Source organism: Ursus americanus, chromosome X (genome assembly GCF_024610735.1).
Source record: "Ursus americanus isolate L20-20 chromosome X, mUrsAme1.1.p, whole genome shotgun sequence".
Taxonomy (NCBI): Eukaryota; Metazoa; Chordata; class Mammalia; order Carnivora; family Ursidae; genus Ursus; species Ursus americanus.
The window spans coordinates 49,737,337-49,752,246 of NC_142164.1; the positions used below are offsets into that span (position 1 = coordinate 49,737,337).

The 14,910-nt window shown below is 34.6% G+C and overlaps 1 protein-coding gene across 3 annotated transcripts in view; it reads right to left on the reverse strand.

The window, feature by feature from the left end:
- The window catches only part of DIAPH2 (diaphanous related formin 2), a 988,957-nt gene that overhangs the window by 908,426 nt on the left and 65,621 nt on the right, over positions 1-14,910 (reverse strand). For all 3 annotated transcript variants that reach the window (XM_087859798.1, XM_087859797.1, XM_087859796.1), the window contains one exon: positions 806-910. In XM_087859798.1, coding sequence (XP_087715924.1) covers positions 806-910 — 105 coding nt within the window. The remainder of the gene's footprint in view (positions 1-805; positions 911-14,910) is intronic.

Here is a 14,910-nt window from a genome sequence, read left to right on the forward strand (position 1 = left end):
TACACATACATAGTGATTTTATGAAGTCTAGTTGTATAAAGCTTTTTCCTTTTAGAAATGTAAAAGATACATTTCACCATTTCACAAATATATTTTTTTCTTCCAAAAAGAAATAAAACCTGAAGTCTATTTTTGGAAGCACCTTAGGAAATAAACAAAGCCATATATCCCATTAAAACACTAAAGTTTTTCCTGCTGAAAACAAGTCTCTCCACAGAATTCTACTTTCAAGTCTTTTGAAACTCACACAGATTTCATCAAAGCTCCTTCCTATTAAGTACCCTTTCTTATATTAAATTAAGCTGTACAATAATAATTATGAGGTAGTTTGTATAGTTAGCATCACATAAAACAATGAAAAATAACTAAAACAGCATATTAAAAATATTGCTAAAATTTCATGCAAGGAGAAACCTGATATAAAGCTTTAATGGAAACGAAACTTGTGACTAGCCTATGTTTGTGTCTTTTCCCTCAAAATTCAAAATTTTCATATAACAAACAGTGTATTTAGTGGAATACCTACAAATTGCTGTCAATTTTTAGGACGTACACAAAACCACTGCCCCAAACGCAATGGGTTAACTCAGAGCCTTCTATCCTTAGTCTGTATCGTTTAAAATAATGGAAGTCTAATTATAAGCAGTTTTTAAATACATACTAAGTGTGTAAAAATACACATAGAAATTTTTTCTGAATAGGCTGAGTACACTGAGGCAAGAACTTGAAGATCACAGGTTTGCTTATTTTTGAGCAGATAATGCTGAACTCATTATGGCAGTGCTGGGAAAGTGTCACTACTTACAGATTTGGCAGTGGCAGAAATATACTGGACAACCATCTCACGCTTGGTGGTAAAATCCTTGTTTCGTAAAGGAGCTTTACGTTCTTCATTAAGGTTCATGTCCTCCTGTTAGAAAGACCATCTATTGTGAGCATTTAAAAATTTCTGCTTGAGTTTCAAAAGTGATTAATAAATATTAATATTCTCTTTTAAAATAGTAAGTCATGCCGTGACTAACAACAATGATCACTTTGGTGGATCCTTCACTATTATTTTTCACCCCAGATACCATAACATAGTATAAATTTTACCATATATTCATGGTTCGTATCTCTACCTGGTCAACTAACAAGCAGAAAGAAAAAATATTTTTAAACTATTCCACAGAATAAATTGGCAGTTTTGTAGCATACATCAGATAACCTTAGCGCGGATATTAATTTACCCTGATAGCAAAAATAAATAAACACTTTACTATTTGGCATATTCTCCCTTAGGATCACCATTATCAAGAAGAACAAATATGATTTTTAAACTCACAGGAAATATATATCTGTAATATGTCACTGAAGAAAAATTCTTGAGAAGTTGCTGGATTTGGAAAGCAAAAAAAAAAAAATCAGAAATATAATCAGCAGTGTTGGGATGACAAAAATTACTCATTGGAGGAAAAAATATTCAGTTACAAGAATACATTGTTTTGAGGTTCAATAAGCTTTAATTTGGCTAGGAATCTTCCTTTATTATGTGATACACACATATATAATATTTTCATTAGACAAATTATTTTTCTTCATTTGTAAACTCATATTAGCCCTTACAACATATTAAGACACTCATGAGAGGTCACAAAATCAAGTTGTAAATAACTATGATTCAAAAAGCAACATCAGGAGCACCTGGGTGGCTCAGTCATTGAGCATCCAACTCTTGATTTCAGCTCAGGTCATGATCTCAGGGTCATGAGATCAAGCCCTGCAGCAGGCTCTGCGCTCAGCAGGGAGTCCACTTGAGATTCTCTCTCCCTCTGTCCTACCCCCACTCACACTCTCTCTTTTTCAAATAAATCGTTAAAAAAAAGGCAACATCAAATGAAAAGACAATTTACAGAATGGGTGAAAATGTTTCCAAATCATGTCTTATAAGGACTTGTATCCAGAATATATAAATAACTCTCACAAATCAACAATAAAAAGACAACCCAAATACAAATGGGCAAAGGATTTGAATAGATATTTCTCTAAAGATTATATATAAATGGCTGGTAAGCACATGATGTTCTACATCATTATTCATTAGAGAAATGCAAATCAAAACCACAATGAGATACCACCTCACTCCCACTAGGATGGCTAGGATACAAAAAAATGATAATAACAAATGTTGGTGAAGATATGGAGAAACTGGAACCCTCAAACATTGCTGGTGAGAATGTGAAATGATCCAGCCACTCTGGAAAACAGTCTAGCAGTTCCTCAAAAAGTTAACACATAAAGTTGCCACATGACCCAGCTTATACTCAAAAATAATGAAGACACATGAGCACACAATAATTTGTACATGAACATTCATAGCAGTAGCATCAAAGACTGGAAACAATCCAAATGTCCATCAGTGATGAATGGATAAACAAATGTGATATGTCCAGACAATGGAATATTCGTTCATAAAGAAGAATGAAGTCCTAATAAATACTATAGCATGAATGAAACTTGAAATCACATTATGCTAAGTGAAAGAAACCAGTCACAAAAGACCACATGTTGTATGACTCCATTTATACTAAATGCCCAGAACTGGAAATCTATAAAGACAGAAAATAGATTAGTGGTTGCCAACAGCAGGAGAGGGGGAATGGGAGGACTGCAGTGTGACTGCTGATAAGTATGGTGTTTTTCTGGAGTGATAAAAATGTTCTGAAGTTGATTGTTGAGATAGTTTCATAACTCTTAGAATACACTAAAAAACACACATAAGTGTATATTTTGACAGTGAATTTTATATGAGTTGTATTTCAATTTTTTAAAAACCACTATTTTTATCCTTTTATTGTCTTAATAATTCTGGCCATTACTCTTTTTTTAATCAAGGAAAGTAATGAGAGGGGCGCCTGGGTGGCACAGCGGTTAAGCGTCTGCCTTCAGCTCAGGGCGTGATCCCAGCGTTCTGGGATCGAGTCCCACATCAGGCTCCTCCGCTATGAGCCTGCTTCTTCCTCTCCCACTCCCCCTGCTTGTGTTCCCTCTCTCACTGGCTGTCTCTATCTCTGTCAAATAAATAAATAAAATCTTAAAAAAAAAAAAAAAAAGGAAAGTAATGAGAAAAAACAAAATCAACATTATTTTAAAGACTCATATGTAAGAATGTGAGGGGGGAGAAAAGGATCCATGAAAAGAAATCAAGCTGCATCATCTATAGAATACTAACTTCAAAGACAGCAAGAATCTCTTGATCTGTATTTGCATGCATTGCAGTGACTCCTATGCTTTGTTCACAGTCAATAGCTATAAATTGTTTATATATACAAAGGATCCTCCTTACCACCTCCGTCACTGTCTCTACCCCTATCTTTCCTATTTTATTTCCTTATTTCTCATTTGAGTATCAGCCTTCTGACTTGAAGACAGAAGACACCTTTTCTCCTCTCTCTCTCATTGGCTAGATCTAGCATTGTTGAGTCAAAGCAGAATCAGAGACACAGGCTGGATAGCACTTTTAATGTAGTCCACAGATGCTCATCTATGCTCGGAGTTGATTTCAACTAACAGAAAACCTACCACCTCACAGGCAGACAGGCAGCCCATCCCATATTAGGGAAGTTTAATTTTTCCCAAGTCTTACCTTGGAAGACTAAATGTGCAACAAAATATAGCGAGTTAAAATGGCAGGACTGTGTCATTAATTTTTCTTCTCTACTTTCTAAATATGGAATCATTTATTTACCGGACATGTACCATGCACCAAGGACTATGCTAGGCTGGCAAGGGGAGTGCAAATTGAAAGAAAGCTTGTACCCACAAGTTAAATGAATTTTTTATGAAGCACTTAGAACAATGCCTGATAATAAATGCTATATTTGTTAAATAAATAAAAATAAATAATTCATGGTCTAGTAGGGAAAACATATATGCAACCAATTGTAACAGAGGCATGTATATGACACTTTGGGAACACAGAGGATGGATGGAAAGATCAAAGAAGTCTTTACCAGGATTTGGGTCTTAAAGGCTGAGAAAAATCTTAGTGAAGTCAAGGAGACTAGCAAGGAAACCACTGTGTCTTCTGTCATATTTGGCTGCTCAACAGCATTTAAATATGCTCTCTACATTTTAATACATCCTCACAGTGTCAGTCCCACCTAACGAAGGAAGAATCCATAAAAACTGCATTTGTCAGACTCCCTTATAACTAGAGTACAGATATGTGGCTTAGTTTCCACCAACGAAATGCATTTATAGGATGTGCAGATTCAGAAATGAACTATGTAAAGAAGCAGGCCACAAGTAAGCAATCCATTCTGCTGGCATGGGTGGCAACACAGGAGATATGGTTATGGAACTAATGGCAGCAGCTGCGTGTTTTTCATCACGACAGTTTGACCAAGTGGTTCTCGGACGGCAACAGCTCCTACATTGGATCAAATTTAAGTTGTGTGGTTCTGGAAGTTATTCCTATAATATTGTCTGAAGCCTGCTTCTGCAACCCTCCTGATTCAAGAGCTACCTACTGTCTCTAAATAATAGTTATATATAGCCAGAACAGATTCTCTTATGTCCAATAATTTGGGCTACTGAAGCAATTCAAGTGACTAGTGATAAGAGTGTGAACTAAGAGAGATGGTAGTCAGACTAGGCAGAGATTAATAAACTCGAGAACCATATAAATGTTATTTGAAGGCACCATTCTCTCCTTCAGGCTAAAGTAGACCTACCTGCTTCAACTTATTTCCATTTGACATGGCTTAGTGTCCATATTTATTTTTCTCAAATACTCTATGGTTTGATAAATGCAAGGAAGGAAAGGACTACCACCTCCATCATCTTGAAATACTTTACCTCTATTAATTCAGCCTCTGATTTTATGACCGCTCATCATTCTGCTGACTCACAGTGTTTGTTTTCATCAAAACCGCTAAGCACTGCTCACATATGCTAGCCTAGGTTTCTACAGCCTCAAAATATTCTGGTTAAATTATAGTCTCCCACAAATGGATCTGCATCCCCCAAGTAGAATCAACTCGGAAATGCTAACAAGATTGAGTGTCTGTATCTGTACCCCTCACAGCCAGGCCTAAGAGTGCGGTACTGCCACCTGTGGCAGTCTCCTTCCAGTGATATTTCTACATTGTAATGAGCCTCCATTCAATTTTTAATGACATATACTGCTAAGATCAAGCCATCAGAGTAGAATCATGGAGGTAGGCAGAATAAGCATATGATTATAAACCTCAAAAGAATGCTGTCAGGTTTAAGGGTGATCATGCACATTAAGCCTGCTGTATATTAACTAGCCTTCAAAGAATGCTTTATTTTAATAATGCAAGGTTGTTTGTAGTTTTCCTACATACACTATGCTATTACACGTTTCCATTAGTTTGTTCACGATGCAGTTCTCTCTGCCTAGAATGCTGTCATCTTCACCACCCTCTCCCTCTAATAATCCTCACCCCATCTCATTCCACCACCCCACCCAAATCCTTATCTGGTCAACTCTTAATCCTTCCAATTTATCTTCAAAGTTCCCCCTGAAACATCTTATTTAGAAATTACTATCTACATTCTATTCTTCCATATTAATTCCTATATTGTAGCACTTAAACTAAAATTATCTGATAAATCCATCTCCCCTAAACTCTAAGCTAACTTGAAGGCAGAAACTGGGTCTTTTTATTTTTTATCTTTGCACTTCCAGCAAAAACCATAATTCCTGGAATGACTAAGCATTTAATAAATATTTGTTGAACCAATGTGATATTTAGGACTTTTTCTCTAAATATTTTAATTTGCTTTATAGCTACTGACATTTTTTTATGCCTATAAATTTGCCACATAGGCTGACTGAGAATAGGTACCATTTATATTAACAGAAGAGACCACAATGACTCATTTTATTCTTGTAGAAATAAGATGCACACTACATCAAAAACTAAGGTTGTACTGTATGGTGACTAGCATAAAATTTTTTTTTTAATTTTTTAAAAATTTAAAAATTTAAAAAAATAGGATGCATACTGCTAACTATGCAGCTAATATTTCCAAATCATTAACTCCAACCTTATAATACAATCATTAAACTAAACAGAGCAATACTCATAATTCTATGACATAACTGAATATGAAACTCTTCTAAACTCGCTAGTTCTTACACTAAACACAAAAGCAAGCTTTCAGTACAACAGTTAGAACTTCTACAATACATGAGAATACAGCATTTTGTAGTTTCAAAAAATGTTGTTTTAAGTCTAAATAATTGACCACTTTTATTTTTAAAGCCATATTTGTAAACATGAAACCATTCTTTTCTCCTTCCATACAAGCCATAGCAATGTTCCCATTACAGATAAATTCACTTCTTCAGCAAATAAACATCATATTCTTAAAGTTATTACTGAGGAGCCATGTGAGAACAGAGTCAAATGAGGCTAAAAGTTGAACCACCTGCCTATTCATTATCATATTCATGCATCCATTCTCACTCTCTCACTCTCCTTTTCCCTCTCTCCCCTCATAAATTTTTAAATGGTGACAGTATAATTTTGAAAACTTTCTCCTTATATTCCAACATCATTTTTTCTTTTAACTCTTCCACTATTTTTTCTATTTTGCATTACGAGAAGTAAATGTCAACCTTTTATATTTTACATTTCTTCTTCCCTATAAGAGAGAATACTTGTTCCTTCTTTCTATAAATTTGTTATAAATTTCTATGTATGCCCTACAAACTGTTTCTGTTTCTGCAACATGTCTTGATCCCAGTTTAAGGCTGTATTTCCCACTTGCTCTTTTAAAATCTGAACTTGACTTCACCATCAAATGCTTGCCTTCTTCCTTCTGCTTCTCAGTACTAACTATTCAAATATTCTTTAACTTCCATGTTGAGGGGAACGGTACCCCTGAATGGAATGAACCAATGATACGCTAGTACCTAAAAAAATATGCCCAAGCATGAATAATGATTATAGTTTTGATTTTATAGCATTCGTTTAATCTTTTCTAAATATACATTTCATAATTCCTCTAGCTTCTGTGAACTAGAAAGGATAAAACATTTCTAAAACTCTAATGAAATTACCAAGAATTTGCTCCATAATTAAATACTTGGCCAATTCTACCTGGCATTAAATAACTACCTCATGTTTTCAAAAGATCCAGTTAACTTTACCTATATAGACTGCAGTCATATAACATATAAAAGCTTAGATGGAAAACAAAGTTAAAGGAAAAAAACTGTCTAAATACATTATCTCTGCAAATAGTATAAAGCCAAAAGCAAGAAAAAAGCATGATATTGAATGAATGTTACTGAGTATGGCACAAAAACTCTTCATCTATTTCTGCTTTCAGGTCTTATTGGAGGTATGTAACTTCTAATACCTAAATATATTACTTTATCATCAGGCGGGTAAATTCAGAGCTTTTTCAATTTTCTCAGCAATAATTAAAATCATGTGATACATAATCCAGCACTTCAGTGAAGTTTTCTAAACTTAATGACATATGTTTAAAAGCTTCTTTTGAACTTTTCCTTTCATTAATAGCAAAAGACAAAGGTCCAGTGACATTGGGGAAACTCTTGGTAGAAGCTGCTGAAATACATGCTAAACAACATGGCATTAAACTAAAACACATTCATTCCTTTGTCAGCAAATACTGTCAGAAGACCCATAGAAATCATTGTTTAAGATTTACTAAAACAAGTAGAAAAATAACTCAGCATGGGAGATTTATCACAAAGTTGAATGAAAACAGTTTTTCTAAACAACTCAGCTTATATATTTTTTTTTAAGATTTTATTTATTTATTTGACAGAGATAGAGACAGCCAGCGAGAGAGGGAACACAAGCAGGGGGAGTGGGAGAGGAAGAAGCAGGCTCATAGCGGAAGAGCCTGATGTGGGGCTCGATCCCAGAAAGCCGGGATCACACCCTGAGCCGAAGGCAGACGCTTAACCACTGTGCCACCCAGGCGCCCCTCAGCTTATATTATTTGCCAGATTATTTCAATAATGAAATACAGAAACTTCTTTGAGTCACTAATGGAAAAAAAAAAACATATTACCAATATAAATGATTTACTTAAAAAAAAAAAAAGATGTCTTATGAAAAAACTGTAAGTGGGAAGGATTCCTGAATAAAGTTACCCCAAATGTAAAATTTAAGCCATTGCAAGAAAGAAAATGGAAACCAAAGTACACAAAGTGCTACAGAGTCAAGAATGCAGAGAGTATTTATAATATCTTGAGATAGGAAGTGAGCATGAAAATATATTGTACCTCAAATATATTTCTGGGTACCTTGACAAAATATTTAGAAACTGCTGAAATTTAGCATGACAAGCATTTCTCATTTACAAAAACACTAGTAATCCCTTGAAAGTTTAACGATTAGTAAGAAAGTAACTACTTTTCAAATAAACTTCATTAAAAAAAGAAACACATTGGCAAACCCAACTTCAGTTTCCTTTACCATTCCATGACTCACCTCTTTCTCTTTCTTCCTGGCATTAGATGCAATGTCTACAGCAGACATGAGTAGACCAAACATAGAGGTGAAGGTCTCTACATCATGGATGTGGAAGTAAAAATTCAGAGTCTATGACCCTTATGAAACTAGCTGAAGCCCATTTTTTAAAGCGTATTCTGATCCATTTATTTAAAATTATAAAAATGCAACACTCCAAATTAGTTACAAGAACAACTGACTGTCATCAGGAAGATGGAAATTTACTAGCCATGGCTCAGCAGAAAACCTTTGCCTGATTCATAGATTGGACTGAGAAAAGCTAATACTATGATTTAATAAGTGTTGCTAACAATGTTCTTGTTCCACTTGGACCTACATATTTCTGTCAGATTTATGTTTCAACTACAACCGACATTAAACCAAATAACCAAATGAAATGAACTTGGAACTAAACCTTCTAATTACTGCCTTTTTAAAAATAAGACATAAAAAATAATGATACATTGACAGTGATCTCATCAAAAAGTTAATCATAACAGCAAAGGCTTTTGTACCATTAATAAATAAAATTTTAAATCATTTTAAAACCTTACTGATGTTTTTCTCTTGCCTTATTATGTCTGTATTTTACAATAGACATAGTATTAGTACATACATATACATATAAAATTTGTAAATAAAATACATTGGGGTTACGTGCCCAAACATACGTATTTTTTCGAGAAGTATAGTAAATCAAGAAGTTTAGAGACTAGTACACTACTGCAGAGGTTGACAAATGTTCTCTATAAAGGGCCAGACAGTAAATGTTTTAGGCTCTGTGGGTCACAGGGTCTTTATCACAACTATTCAACTCTGCAGTTGTAACACAAAAGGAGCCACGAATGATATATAAACAAATGGCTATGGCTGCATTCAAAAATATTTATAAACACTGAATTTTATATAATTTTCATGTGCCCCAAAACAGTCTTCTTTTGATTTTTCTCAGCAATTTAAAAATACAAGGTTAAAACTTTTTTTTCAAACTATTCTTAAACTTTTGAGCCATACAAAATAAAATCCTAGAGGCTGGGATAGTGTATTTGTCATCTTTATGTTCCCCTGGACCTAACAAAGTACATGGCATTCAGCAGAGAGTTGTCAAATAAACCTCTCCATTTTCTTTTTAACAATTACACGTTATGTCCTGCTGTATCACCCCTATCAGAACATAAGCTTCTTGACAGCAGGAGATTTCCTTGAGTTCTCTGCTCTTTTTTCCTCAGAGCTCAGAACAGTACCTAGGCATACAGAAGGCACTGGACCTTGATAAACTAAATTGTTCAAGCTCTGAGAATGCTTTAATGCCCAAAAATACTGAAAATTCATAAATGACATGAGGTTTCATAGTACATTCAGGTCTTCCCTGTTTCCTCCCTGAGCTCCTTCACTGGGTTAAGTGCCCACAGTAGCCTATTCACAGGTGTCCTACTACTATTGAAACCATTTTTTTACTTTCTTTTCTCCCTGACCAAACTCTGAGTTCTACAAAGGCAGTGGAGGTACTGCATTCATCTTTGTACCTCTAGCATGTAGCAACCTGAACACTGCACGTATAAAAAAAATGGTTGTGGGGGCGCCTGGGTGGCTCAGTCAGTTAAGCATCTGCCTTCAGCTCAGGTCATGATCCCAGGGTCCTGGGATCAAGCCCCACATCAGGCTTCCTGCTCAGCTGGGAGTCGGCTTCTCCCTCTCCCTCTGTCCCTCCCCCCACTCATGCTCTCTTTCTTGTTCACTTTCTCTCAAATAAAAAAGTATCTTTCAAAAAAATCGCTGTGGAAATATATTCATGGCAATAAATACTAGTGGAAACTTTCAAACAAAAAAATATATTTAGGAAAACATTTCTATGTACAAACCAAGAACAGAGGCAGTAAATTGTGAAGTTTACCAGCTACAATCAGGTAAATTTGCAAAACCTAATTCCTTTAATTTGTCTTCCTGGGATTCCTACCCTACTATTCTCTCAGTTGTGAACCCTGATGAAAATTATATTTCGTAAGGAAATTTTAAAGTGACCCGGATTTAGTTACCTTTTTAAAAAAAGATTTTATTTATTTATAAACAAAGAGTGGGGGAGGGACAGAGGGAAGGGGAGAGAGAATCTCAAGCAAACTCTGTGCTGAGTGCGGAGCTCAATGCAGGGCTCAATCTCACGAGCCTGAGATCATTCATGACCTTGATCCAAAATCAAGAGTTGGACTCTTAACTGACTGAGCCACCTAGGCACCCCTTAGTTACCTTTTAGACCTATTTACTGGGTAAGTTTTACTCCTCCTTTACAAGCTTTTCTTAGAATCTATGTAAGAAAATAAAATATATTATCTAGAAATGATGCTGGTGTTCTCTCAGTCTAATAATGTACAGTACGGACAATGGAAATGTAAGTGTAACCAATGGAAATTATGTGATCCAGACAATTTCTAAGGATCTAATCATTTCTGAAAACTATTTCCATGGCTTATTATAGATTTTAAGATTTAGTTTACCTTTATCTTATGGTAATTTACTATTAATTCAAATTACTAATGCTGACAGTAGTAAAAGATTCTCATCTAAGCTAACCAACTCCTAAAAGACTAATGTTGGATAATAAAGAAACCCAGGAGAGAGTCAGGGGAGAACAAGTACACTTGGGTTAAAGTACCACACCTGGGGACCAAAGTTACTTATTCCCTCTAAATTGATGAAGGCCAAAAGTGAGAAAACAAAAACTAAAAAGTTTTGGGATTATTTATGGCAGTCCTAGCAGACAGAATGTGAGATAATTTAGTTTTTATTGCATATAACTATATCATTAAAATATGTCAAAAATGCAAACTATATTCATATAAATTGCTGAATAGAAACAAACTACAAAACAAATTTGCATGTGGAATCATATTAAAATGAGGCTGAAATGAAGTGTGCCTACAAATTAATCAAAAATCATCACTAGTCTCATCTTTTGCATATGACAAAACAATTTAATTACCTATGTTAGAACATAACTATATGAATCCAATATCACCAATGTAAGCTGGACTTCCACTCAATAGATCCTTCTGATAGCTAATAAAAATCAAATTCCAACCTGAGTTTCCAAGAAGTCTCTATATGTCTATTACAAAAGAGAAATAATACTCAAAAGGAAACACAAGTGTCCAGACATACCTCTCTTTGTTCTAACTGCATTAATTCAGTTTCTATAAAAACAAGTTACCACTACTAAATATTTAATAGTCCTTAAAAAGTATACTCAGTGTGCAAAAACCAGTTCAGTTATTCTCAAAGGCCATGAAACTCAAAGGCTATGTAAGCTCAAAGGCCATGAAACTTAGAATACTGAATAATTATTCAATTACACCAGTATTAGTGTACTTATTGTTAGAGTGGAAAGGAAGAGATATTTTACAAATCTAATTAGAAGTGATAAAAAATGCTTCTGATTAACATGGGAAAGGTTACAAATATGAATCTCATTCAAATTTGAATTTCAGGTTAAAGATGATATGTAATACTACCATAACTCAGTCATCTTTAACAGTTAGCAGGAAAAAAAAATATAGTAGCATAATTGTTGTTTTGGTCCTACTACCTTTACCCACTTGTGAAACATTTGAAAACATGATTCTGGGCAGAGGAGGGGAACGAGAATCTTAAAGAGCAAGTATAATTTACTCCTGCGGCTAATTATAAAAATCATATAAAAACAAGTCTTTTTCATTCTTGAAAGTTTTAACAGAAATGCTTCCTAATTTTCAATTAATACTCAGTGATTATACTCTAAGTACAAAATTCAGTCTTACAAACTAATGAAGACATGCTGCTAATAAAGAGCATGTGCTTCATAAAATCATCATCTAAAACTTTCAGATTTGGAGTTTAAAATCTGTCAGTGATAGCCATTGATACCATTATGCAAACGATCCATCTACAATTGTTTCACTGAATATCTACAATATGAAAAGTGACATACCAATGGATAAAAGAGATGTCAAAATCAATGGAACGTTAGTAATTTATGAATACACTAGTAAAGTAAAATCTAACCACTCAGACCTTTCAGCTAACTGAACTTGTTGCATGATTTTACTTAGCAATAAAGAATCAAGTGATTTTTAAAACAAGCTATTAGTAATGAAATAAGAGTTATAGTAATCAGAGTTAATATTTAAAAAATTATGTCCTATAGTAATTTCAGATTTAACCCAATATCCCCTATTATCTACGTTTACAAGCCTGTACAATGAGAACTGCTGTTTAGATATGATCCTCAAGCATAACAAGAGTTTCAATTATCAGAGTAAGATAGGATTATACTTGAATATTGCCTTTCATTATTTAAGCTTTTCACCAAAAGTCTTACCAAAATACATCACTACCCAGAAATTCCAAATAATAAATTTTATTAGCAGTTTCAAGGTAACTTATTTCTTGTCAAGCATCTCATGCATGATTACTGTGTATAATGTTGTGCTATTTTGTACAACTGTTTAGAATTTTTTACACCTCGGTATGTATCCTAAAACACATATTGAGTGTTTAGGTCAAATGGCCTAAATGTTTATTTGTAGTTCACTAAAGTGTAAAAAAGCCAATCAACAGAAATAGGACAATAAAAGGTGAGAATCAAGAAAAACAAGAGTACCATAATGGCCATCAAGTAGGACAAGAACATCTATTACCTTATTTTTACAAGGAAGGACACCTACAAAGAGTGAAATACAAGAAACTTCATGCTGGGAAATCTATTTGTCTTTTAGAAACAAAACCACTTAAGTGTCTTCTCCCAATCAATTTAGATAATGGCATTTTAACAGTTTTCCATTATAAATTTTCCACCTTTTTCTTTTCAACTGATGCTTTGTAAAAGGAAGTTACAGACAACTTTCCATCATCAGTAGGAAATAATCCATCCCAAACTGGCTTTGCCTACTAACCAATATACTTCTGAGTTGCCTTCTACTTCCACTGAGTATGTGTGCAAAGAAAACGTGTTAATATTATATTTAGCTTAAATGAAACATTATTAAAGATAGATGTTACAAGGGACACCTGGGTGGCTCAGTTGATTAAGCATCTGCCTTCAGCTCAGGTCATGATCCTGGGGTCCTGGGATAAAGCCCTGTGTTGGGCTCCCTGCTCAGCAGGGAGCCTGCTTCTCCCTCTCCCTTTGCCATTCCTCCTGCTTGTGCTTTCTCTCTCTCTCTCTCAAATAAATAAATAAAATATTTTTTAAAAAAGATAGATGCTACAAAAATGCCATTTTTTTTACATTTTTATGTGCCTAAATTTATGTTCCAGCTCAGCCACTTACTAGCTTAGGCAAGTTACAAAACCAATTTGTTCAGACTCTCTCTTAGATTCAATTTCCTCATCTAAAAATGGAGTAAAATTGTCGCCTACTTTGTGGCATTTTCATAAGGATCTACTGAAATAATACATATAATCTATTTAGTTACATGCCAGGCCAGTAAGGACACAGTAAATGAAAGCTATGATAATTCATAAAATAACTTCTTTGCTGTAAATTAATTATGGTCAAACTAAAGATAACAGAAAATACATAATGTTCAATGTACAAGCAGACTCCTCCCAAAGAAGAGATAATCCTTAAAAAATATTTACTGATCCTTTCGTTCCTTTTGATCAAATCGTATTTATCCAACTTCTTATTCGGAAATTCCCATGGAAAGAAAAATTCCCAATAGAGAAAACGTGGCTCTAAGTTTAAATCACATTTATGAATCCATGAGTAAATTTTTTTAAAAACACGCATTTAAAAAAAAATAAAGAAAAATAAATAAAAACACACATTTAAAGAGGAAAGTGGTAATACTCATTAAAAATTAGAATATTCAAACAAAACAGAAATGTTATAAAAAGTTTTAAAACACTGTACACAAATTGAAAAATTTAGAAATCACCAAGAATCACTTTTGCCGAGGGCTACAATTATGAAACAGGCAGGTGCATGTCTGAAACAGAGTGAGCAAATGGGGAGAGTAGCATAGGAAGATATCAAAGAGGTAAGGTGGGGATCAGATCACACAGGGCCTTATAGGCTATTATAAGTGTACCGGCATTTGTACACCAAGTGAAATGGGAGCCATGGGAGAGATTTGAGAAGCTAACTGATATGATATTGTTCAGGATTTAAATGGATAATATTTTTGTATTGAAAATATACTGTAGAGGGTCATGGTGAAACATGGAGACCAATTAAGAGTTGTAGTAGTCCCGGGTGCCTGGGTGGCTCAGTCGTTGAGCATCTGCCTTTGGCTCAGGGCGTGATCCCAGGGTCCTGAGATCAAAACCCACATCAGGCTCCTCTGCTGGGAGCCTGCTTCTTCCTCTCCCGCTCCCCCTGCTTGTGTTGACTCTCTCACTGGCTCTCTCTCTCTCTGTCAAATAAATAAAT